A 10563-nucleotide genomic window follows, 5' to 3' on the forward strand; every position below is an offset into this window, starting at 1 on the left:
AAAAAAAAAAAAAAAAATCAAGTAATCAAGTAAAGAAACATCTGTGTGCGTTTCAGAGCCTGATTCAGTGATGTGTCTTGAGGCACAGTCAGGCACTTGGGGGCGCATCAGCCCTGGGATGGGTGCTGTGCAGTCCCCAGGCCATAATAACATAATTGATAAATGTGGAGTATTATTGAGCATTGTCGAGTAATAACATACTCAATAATGTTGCCTCCGTCACATCAAGCCTCAGGAACCAAAGCTATTCCTAGTTTTCCTGGGACCAGAAACATCCACAAGCATCATAAAGATGAAGCTTCAACCCCAAGCACAGCAGAGCTGCACGAAGTCCCTCCCATGCCTTTCCAGCCTCTGTGCCCTGCTTGGCACTGTACCCTCCTGACTTAGGCTTGGCACCCCTTTTATAGGCTTTTAACTGGAGCTCAGGGAACCTTAAAAATCCCAGAGAGCAGCAATGGTGCCAGGCTCAAACCCAGGCCCACCTGACTCAATCTGTGCTGTTCACTCCCTGCAGTGACGTTTTTTTCTTTGCAATAATCTGACTACAGGTCCTGTCAAGGACCCCTGGCCAGGACAAGGTTTCTCTGCAAGGATCGTGAGGGCAGCAGTCTACTTCAAAGATCAGGCAACCCTTAACCTTTGTTCATGATGCCGCCGTGCCTCTCACTGCCTCCCCACTCTGAGCCAGGGCAAGCCAACTCACCCCATTGTTAGCAGAGGGATCAGCCGCACACCATGGCTTCTGGGGACCCAGGCTCTGTACAGGCAACAACTCCCTTTCCGAGGTCGACCTGACTGTAGCACCGGGCACAGCAAGTGCACTGGCCTGGGGGCCATATAGCACCCATCCCAGGGCTGCTGTACCCAAGTGCCTGGATGTACCTTAAGACACATCACTAGGCCAGGCACGGTGACTCATGCCTGTAATCCCAGCAGTTTGGGAGGCCAAGGCAGGCCAATCATCTGAGGTTGGGAGTTTGAGACCAGCCTGATCAACGTGGAGAAACCCCATCTCTACTAAAAATACAAAATTAGTCAGGTGTGGTGGTGCATGCCCGTAATCCCAGCTACTTGGGAGACTGAGGCAGGAGAACCACTTGAACTCGGGAGGCGGAGGTTGCAGTAAGCTGAGATGGCGCCATTGCACTCCAGCCTGGGCAACAAGAGCGAAACTCTCTGACTCAAAAAAAAAAAAAAAAAGACACATCACTGACCCTTTCTGGGAAGGAGCTGGAGACTGAGACGCATGGTTTTAAAACATGTCCTAGCCACGCACCTCTGCCAAACAAAACCTTCTGTGAGAGACAAGCAGAGCTGCTGACTGAAGCCAGCAGTGGGTGCCCAGACCCACCCTCCCTGACAGCCCCTCCCCGCAGAACCCAGCGTTCCAGAAGCCCAGCTGGAGAGCCACTAGACTAACTCCACCTTGAGGGTCCACTCCAAAACTCAACAGTTCCAAGGGGCAGAAGCCTTCCAAGGAGACCTCATTCTCCTGGGGGCAGCTCTGGAGTGGGGTAGGGGTGGGCAAACCCTTACCAAGGAGAGAGACTTAGGCAGTGTGGACATCATCAGCTTCACATCCTCATCCACAATGTCAAGAGCCAGAGACTTCCGGACTTTCTTGATGGGGCTCCGCCGCAGCTGGGGGTCAGCAGATAGAAGGGGGTTAGGGTGGGTGTCAGGATTCCCCATGGTCAGCGCCTGGATAGTCATGGCCATGGATGGTCACAAAACCAGGCCCCGCTGCAGTGCAGACTTGGAGCAAGGCCCAGCTAGTGGGAATCTGCTGTTAGAAGAATGGGGGGGCGGGGTGCTGGGAAAGTTAGGCCCTATGGCCCCATTACAGACTCTGTACCCAAGGTAGACCCTGTCCTGCCAGGTGCTGCAACAGTGAGCAGTGAACACAGCATGAACCTCCACCACAAAGTGACCTGCTCTCACCCCGAATGGACCAGACACAGCCCCTCAAACAGGCCCAGCAGAGAATCATCCCAGTAACACCTAAAATACCACCCACAGGCCAGTAATATGGGAACACAAATCGCTTGAGACAAGCCCCTCTTCAAACGCCTAATACAAGCAAGGAATGTCCCATCCCTAACCGTGCACCTCACAGAAGCAGGTCCACGGTCTGCTCTGATACCAGGAAGCAGCTCTGAGAGTCACACCCCACCCCTCCACCCAACAGTGCACCCAGCAGGGGCTGCTACGTCTCACAACCACCATCCCCACCAAGGAGAGGCCAGGGAGGGCCCTGGAGTCAAGGGTCCAAGTTCTCTCCACCTGCACATGGGGTGCCAGCTCAGGCAAGTCCCGCCCAGGCTGACCGCCTACCTCCCCTCCTTACCTAACACCCTGTATATCCCACTGTTCCCAGCTCTCCCCTGAGGAGAGCAGTCTGGGAAAAAAGAGGAGCACAAGGAGACTCAAAGGGATCACGCACTGTCACGAAAGCTAACAACACAGTGGCAGGAAGGCTGGCATAGAATGGAGACTTGGGACAGTCCCTTCCCTGCCCCCCTGCCCAGGAATCCCTGCAGACTCCACCTCACCTGAACCCATTCCCCCCACCCCCAGCTCATGCAGCCTGATACTCAGCCCGGCGCTGCCTGGCCTGGCTGGTTCTTCTCGACCGCCCCGCCTCCATTCGAAGGATTCCCTTGGAACCTCCCTTTCTGCGGCCCTTGGTACCCTGTGAATTTAGTCATGGTGTGTCTGTCTAGCATCTGTCTCTGCCCCCGAACACTAAGGGGAGATCCAGTATGGGTCTTAATCGCTGCTCCATCCACCACATCCAGCCCAGCCCCACTTGAGCAGGGTCCGAACACAATGTTGGATAAGTAAGTGAATCCTTCAAAGGGGAGCAGGGGAGGGTCCCAGAGACACTGTCCTTATCTTGTCAGTTTCCTTGACAACCACCGTGAGAAAGGGGGCAAAGGGGACATGCTGCACCCCCATTCTCCCCAGCGCCTCACTTTCTACAACCTGTCCCCGGATGCCTCCCCCATGCCACGGCTCCAACTCCCCCTGCCCAGGCTCTCCCACCCCCACCCCACTCACCCCAGGCTTCCTCTTCTGCTTCTCAGACCTGACGTCATCCTCGATGATGAGTTCGATGCCAGCCTCAGAGCGCAGCACCTCCTTCAGGTCCTCCTCCAGGTGTGGGGTCTGCGGCTGTGGGTAGGTGCGGGGCAGCCCATGTGAGGCACCACACTCGGGCTGTCTGTGTGTGGGACAGTGGGGCCAACCCAGCTGCAACTGGGCTGTCCTGGGTAAGGCACGAAGAAGGCCTGACGCCAGGATGCAGATCTCACATGCACCATTCACAGCCACTAACTGCTGCCTTGGACAAGCAGCTGATGACCTTGATTCCCGCGGGCCTGCCATGGCTGGGAGCAGCCCAGGGACACACAGTAACCCTCACACAGCCCTGTGCAATAACTGTCATCTTACGCAGGTAGAAACAGAGGCTCAGAGATCAAGAGCCCGGCACATAGTCACACAGCTGCTGAATTAGGACCCGGAGGGCTCAAAGCCCAGGCTCACTCAACCCTTTGTTCCACACTAATGGGGGCTGTCAAATCCATTTCCTTCTCTCAGACCTGGGGGTTCCAAGGACCTCTCCAGCTTCAGGCAACAGAGAACAGGGGAGGGAGAGTGCTACTAAGAGTGAAAGGTGTGAAGCACAGCAACTCCTCAGAAGTCACCCGAAAAGCCCCTGCAAACTTTAATTGCAGCTGCCAAGGTCATGAGATTTGCCCTCACACCTGTTTGGAGAGCACGCAGATACTTTAGTAGAGGAGCTGAATCTCCACTGCAACAGGAAAGGAGCACTAACTGTGCCTCACCTCAGCCCATGCAGCATGGTCCGTGGAAAGTCTGCTTAACTCAGAATCAGTTCCATGGCAGTCCCAGGGGAGCCTCAGCTCCCAGCCACCCTTGGGCTTCATAGGAGGCTCCACGCAGTAGAGAGAGAGGGCAGGGGGACCAACTGCCGACCTTGTTCACAGTCCAGTGCCTCCACAACCCTCCACCGATTTCTAAAACACCTGTGTGTTTCAGAAAGCCCAAGGTGCCAACTCCTGTTTTCACAGAGAAAACACAACCATCCCATCACTGGGAAGAGCAGGGGAGAAGTGCAGCCTGCACACTGTGGGAAAGACGTCCCTGGGGCTTTCCAGTGCTCTGTAGAGAACTGGGAGTTGTTGCAGAGCAGCAATTTGCCACTTCTCTGAGCTAGGCACAGTGCTTATCTTTGCCTGAAAGTGTTTGAGTTATTTGTATTTCACATCAGTCTCCCCCATCCTGAGGCTGAGTGTCACAGGATACCCTCATGTCTCCAGCACTAGCCAGAGCCTGCTTGCACACTCAGGTGCTCAGGAGCAGTCAGAGGAAGTGACAAGGAGCAGCCTCAGCCTCCCCGTTTATACTATCAGGATCTCCGCATCTTCTCAGGAGGAAGAATCAAGGGAGACCTCAGAGGGAAGCGTCCTGTGGACTGAACATGGTTGGATGAACCCAAGGGATCCCACTGGGCAGAGATCCACGGCAGTGACCACACCACGTACCAGGGGCTTCAGGGGTCCGTACTTCTCCAGGGCGTTCTTGAATGGGGTTGGTGTGTGGGGAGTGTTGTCCATGGAGTACTTCTGATCTGGGGTTACAAACCTGCCAGGGGCCAGAGCAGGGGAATTAGTGACAAGGACAGGGGCCGACGCCAGGCACTCTGCTGCCCTGGCTCCACCTTCCCCCAGTGTGACCTTTGGCCCAGCACAAGTTCTCTTCCCATCCCTCTCCCCACCCTGCAGGTCAAAGTCAGGGGCTCGGGGGAAACAGAAGGAAAAGGGGAGTCTAAGAGGGGCCAGGAGCTCCAGACGGGTGGCAGATAGCTGAGAATGCTGCTCAGTCACGGTCCAGACTTGGGACTTTCCAGAAAACAAGGCAGCCCATGGCCACACTTCAGGAACAGTGAGAGGGGCACGGAGCAAGGTGGGAACCCAGGAAGATCCCATCCTGCCCAGCTCTCCCTGGACAGCCTGTGTGAGAAGGATGGCAGCAGCACACTGAGGGAAAGGAGGGGCGAGAGGTGAGGCCAGCATCTTCCCAGGTCTCCTGAGAGTTCACCAAGGTGATGGACATGCGGAGGAAACCCTTCAGCAGAGCACAGAAAAAACCCAGGATGGTCTGGTCCAGAAGCAGAACTGTAAGATACTTCTATCAGATGTGGACCCACCATGGGTGATTTCCGCCTGCCCCTGGAGCAGGGGGACAGAAGAGGCACCTCACACCCCAGAGCACCAGGGCTGGCGATATGCAGCAGGGCCAGGCTGGCTGTGGGCAAATGTCAGCTCTGAAGGAAGCTACCAGGTTCCACAAACATGAGCCCTTGTGCTAGTATGTGACCTTAGTCACCTGGAGATGCCACCATGGCTGACTCTCATGGCATAACCAAGGCACTTAGAGGATGAGAGAAAAGCCCAGGTAGCCAGGGACTCAGGTCATGAGGCCAACTCCTAGAGACAGCAGCCTGGGGCCTGGACGCCTCCACTTCCCGCAACTGGCCAGCCACTCCATGGGGGGATAAAAAAACTAGTACAAGTGCAGACCATTCTTTTCTTCCTTCCTCAGGACCTAGAGATCAGGCAGGGATCCACAGTCTCTTCCCAAACCCTTGTTATCCCCCATCTGGGACACACAGAGATCCCCCTCTGTAAGGAAGAGCGAAGACAGGTAAGCACAGGTCAAATGTACACATCATACAGTTCAAACCACAGCTCACAGGGGTGAATCTGAGCCACTCAAGCATCTCCATGGGACAATGGAGTTTCTGAGGAACATGAGAAAGTTCCAGAACCCCTCTAATTCGCGGCATCAACAAGGACTAAAAGCCCACAAATGGCCAAAGGTGGTGGTTCACACCTGTAATCCTAACACTCTAGGATTAGTGTTAGGTTAACAGGAGAGGATCACTTGAGGCCAGGAGTTCAAGAACAGCCTGGGTAACACAGAGAGACTACATCTCTACTAAAAATAAAAAAATCAGCCAGCCACGGTGGTGCTTGTAGTCCCAACTACTCCAGAGACTATAGGAGGAGGGCCACTCAAGCCCGGAATTCGAGGCTACAGTGAGCCATGATTACACCACTGCACTCTAGCCTAGGTGACTAAGAGAGACCTTGTCTCGGAAAAATGGAAAAAAAAAAAAAAATGTGTATATACACACATTAGAAAACTCAGGGAGAGGCCGGGCCTGGTGACTCACCCCTGTAATGCCAGCATTTTAGGAGGCTGAGGCGGAAGGACTGCTTGAGTCCCAGAGTTCAAGACTAGCCTGGGCAACACAGTGAGACCCTGTCTCTCCAAAAAACAAGAAAATTAGCCAGGCATGCTGGTGCACACCTGAGGTCTCTGCTAGTTAGGAGGCTGAGGTGGGAGGATCGCTTGAGCCTGGGAGGTAGAAGCTACAGTGGGCCATGATCAGACCACTGCATTCAACCTTGGGGACAGAGCAAGACTATCTCAAAAAGAAACCTCAGGGAGGCAGGGAGGCTGACTTGAAAAGGGAATTCAAAAGGGAATTCAAAAGATTGCTTGGAGATAAAAAATGCAGCTCTGTACGTCAGAGAACTCAGCAAGTTGGAAACCATAGACAACCAAACTGGTGAATCAGAAAACAATCCCATTATGTTCCTGGCAGATTAAGGATATGGCTCAAGATGGCGAAGAGGAGTACGAAGACGAAAAAGACACAGATCAATCCAGCCTATATAGGAAGGAATTCGTAAGGTAGGAGAAGGGGCAGACAGGAAAAGAAAAACTAAAGAAATAAACACTTCCTCAGCTCAAGGTTTGAATCTTTAGTCTGATATGAAAGCCAGGGAGGAAAAAAATAGAGAAATAACCACACCACCATACAGCCTGGCAAATTTGAGGGTTAACTAAAGAGACTCTCTACAAAAGAATAACAGCTGGATTACAGCTCACTCCTATAATACCAGCACTTTGGGAGGCCAAGGCAGGCCATTTGAGTCAGGAGTTAGAGACCAGCCTGGCCAACATGGTGAAACCCCATCTCTACAAAAAAAATAGAAAAATTAGCAAAAACTATAAAAATTAGAATTCATCACCAGCAGGCCCACACTACATGGTTAAAGGATGGCCTTCAGAAGGAATAAGATGGACATATGGATCTAAAGAGGAATGAACACTGGAGATGCTTCTTCCTATAGAAAAAAGGAGTTGGAGGGAGGCAGCAAATGAGGCCACATGGATAAGAAAGAAAGGGAGAGAGAGAAGTATCAATGCCTTTTGTAGTGACAGCATCTCTGTTTAAGGGCTTAGATCCAAAGTCCAGGATTCTGGTTTGAATGGACAATCATTTATCACGAAACCTATCTAAGTTACACTTCAGATCAACTCTTTAGAGACGGATTTCTTTTCTCTTTCTTTAACAAAAAAACAAAAAAAACTAGAAAGAGGGTCACGCTCTGTCACCTAGGCTGGAGTGCAGTAGTCAACCATAGCTCACTGCAGCTTCAAACTCCTGGGCTCAAGCAATCCTCCCACTTCAGCGTCCCGAGTGGCTGGGACTACAGGCACACACCACCATGTCCAGCCAATTAAAAAAAAATTTTTTGGTTGGGAGCGGTGGCTCACACATGTAATCCCAGCACTTTGGGAAGCCGAGGTGGATGGATCACATAGTCAGGAGTTTGAGACCAGCCTGACCAACATGGTGAAACCCTGTTTCTACTAAAAATACAAAAATTAGCCAGGTGTGGTGGCTCACACCTGTAATCCCAGCTACTCAGGAGGCTGAGGCAGGAGAACCACTTGAACCTGGGAGGCGGAGGTTGCAGTGAGCTGAGATTGCGTCACTGCCCTCCAACCTGGGTGACAAAGCAAGACTCCATCTCAAAAATAAATAAAAATTTTCTTTTTCTTTTTTTTGGATAGACAGTGTCTCCCTATATTGCCCAGACTGGTCTTAAACCCCTAGTCTCAAGTGATCCTCCCACCTCGGCCTCCCAAGTGCTGGGATTACAAGTGTGAGCCACTGAGCCGGACTTTGGAGAATGATTTCTGACTAAGGGAGTCACAGATCTTTTCCTGAAATTATATCATTATCAGGGCTAAAATTCCTGAGCTGACTTCTGAATCACAAAATAATGATTTCCTCCTCCAGCTAATGTATCAAGCAGAGGAATAGTTAAGCAACTCTCTCTACCTGGAATTTAGAATCATGATGACTCAAGGAAGTAAATTTATTGTAAAAGCACTTCCATAAAAGCAGGCTGTCGAGCAACCTGCACAGGCTTCCAGACAGAAAACGCCGTGCTCCGTAAGCTCAGGAGAGGAATGCAGCCTCCAGTCCAGATGGAGGGACTGGGGCACTTCCGCCTTGCACATAAGGCTGCTCAAACACAGAGAATTTGCACTTGAAACCTTAGGAAACGGAAGAGATTATGTTTTTCAGGCTAATATGGACTCTCTCTGTTCCTGAGACAGAAAATTATCAAATGAGGGCCAAGTGCAGTAGCTCACGCCCGTAATCCCAGCGTTTTGGGAGGCTGTGGCAGGATCACTTTAAGGCCAGTTCAAAATCAGCCCAGATAAAGTAGCAAGACCTCACCTCTTAAAAAATTTTATTAGATGAGCATGGTGGCATGCACCTAGCGTCCCAGCTACTCAGGAGGCTGAGGCAGGAGGATCACAAAAAAGGAAACTATCAAATTAAAAAATAACAAATGAGGAAAAGCACAGGTGGAGCCCCAGACTATACTGACAAAAATGATAAATCGTGGTGGCCAGAAAGGAGAGGGCTTTCTTCAAACAGTCTCCAGTGTTATACCAAGGGTGTCCCCTCCCACTGTTCTACCAGCTTGAGTGGTCCTCAAGCCCACAGTCTCACGTTGCTGAGGGAGAGGACGGCGAAGGTTGGGGGCATTACAGCACTCACGCAGCATGTTTCTGGTGCAGGGGTGTCTTGTCCCGGTGCAGTGGTGTGGTGACCACCACCTTCTGGCTACACACTGGGGTGGATGTCAGCGAGGGGCTCTCCAGCTCCAATGTGTCCTGTTTGTTCCAGAAGTTCAGAAACTGCCGAAGAAGAGAGAGGGAACAAGACAAAATGATCACCTGCATGTGGATTCCTGAGACCTCAGGGGGTCATGGGTAGAGATCCTTGAGCTCCTCCCCCAAAACGTCTGCTCTCTGATACTGAGGTCCCCTCCTGACCATCAGACACCAGAGAACAAAGACTGGGACAGATTGATACCAGGAGCCCACCAAGCAGGTTCACACAGGCCTCTGGGGTTCCGTCACCCTAATCCTAGCTTTTGCCATCTCTACTCGAGTGCCATGACGCAGTTAAGGCACAGGAAGCCAACTGCGGGAGAGCGGCTCCTTCTCAGAAGAAATAAAACTAGCTCTGAACTGACCTGTGAAGGTGCAAGGCATGTGACAGTTGTAGTGATCCTGGTGGTGGGGGGTTATCATTTAGAAGGCACCTTCTCTTGCCAGTGCTAAGCACTTCACACAAATAGTTTAGTTCCCACAAATCCTGAGACATAGGCACTATTACTATCTCCCTTTTACAGGTAAGAGAACCAAAGCTTAGAGAAGTTTTGAGTCTTGCACTGAATGCTAGAGGTGAGACTCAAATCTAGACCTAAGTCAGCATCCATTCTTTGAAGCACCACCCTCTCTTTCCTCCCTGCCCTGAAGATGCTGTAATAGAGAGCCATCTGCAACCCTCAGGGTCACCACTCTAAATGGGGTCTCTGGCGTAGGGCGGCCACCATGCTCCATCATCCTGAGCTACCCAAATAATAGCTCAGGGACCCACTGCCTTCCTTCTCCAGCCAGCAGCCCTCACTTGCAGCATGTTACAGACTGACCTGTGTCTCCCTCAAATTTACGTCCTCAAGTCCCAACTCTCAGCACCTCAGAATGGGACTGTATTAATACTTGGAGATAAGGCCTTTAAAGCGGTTAGTTAGGCCAGGCGCAGTGGCTCACGCCTGTAATCCCAGGACTGTGGGAGGCAGAGGCAGGTGGATCACCTGAGGTCAGGCATTCGAGACCAGCCTGGCCAACATGGTGAAACTCCGACTCTACTAAAAATACAAAAATTAGCCAGGCATGGTGGTGGGCCCTGTAATCCCAGCTACTCGAGAGGCTGAAGCAGGAGAATTGCTTGAACCCAGGAGGCACAAGTTGCAGTGAGCTGAGACTGCACTACTGCACCCTGGACAACAGAGCAAGACTCCCTCTCAAAAAAATAAATAAATAAATAAAGTGGTAAGTTATAGTCTGGTCAACATGGTGAAACTCCATGGTGGCAGGCACCTGTAATCCCAGCTACTCAGGAGGCTGAGGTGGGAGAACTGTTTGAACCTGGGAGATGCAGGCTGCAATGAGCTGAGATCATGCCACTGCACTCCAGCCTGAGCAACAGAGCAAGACTACATCTCAAAAAACAAAAATAAAAAATAAAGTGGTAAGTTAAAATAAAGTCAATAGAGGTTGGGCGCGGTGGCTCAGGCCTGTAATCCCAGC

The 10563-nt window shown here is 51.6% G+C and overlaps 1 protein-coding gene across 1 annotated transcript in view; it reads right to left on the reverse strand.

Moving 5' to 3' along the window:
• MYBL2 (v-myb avian myeloblastosis viral oncogene homolog-like 2) overlaps positions 1–10563 on the reverse strand; it is a gene marked incomplete at its 5' end in the record, with an annotated part of 50123 nt that overhangs the window by 2181 nt on the left and 37379 nt on the right. The window contains 4 exons of the mRNA XM_011997670.1: positions 1540–1644; positions 3064–3177; positions 4572–4671; positions 8963–9102. Of these exons, the coding sequence (XP_011853060.1) occupies positions 1540–1644; positions 3064–3177; positions 4572–4671; positions 8963–9102 (459 nt within the window). The remainder of the gene's footprint in view (positions 1–1539; positions 1645–3063; positions 3178–4571; positions 4672–8962; positions 9103–10563) is intronic.

The sequence above is a fragment of the Mandrillus leucophaeus genome, unplaced genomic scaffold (assembly GCF_000951045.1).
Source record: "Mandrillus leucophaeus isolate KB7577 unplaced genomic scaffold, Mleu.le_1.0 Scaffold544, whole genome shotgun sequence".
NCBI lineage: Eukaryota > Metazoa > Chordata > Mammalia > Primates > Cercopithecidae > Mandrillus > Mandrillus leucophaeus.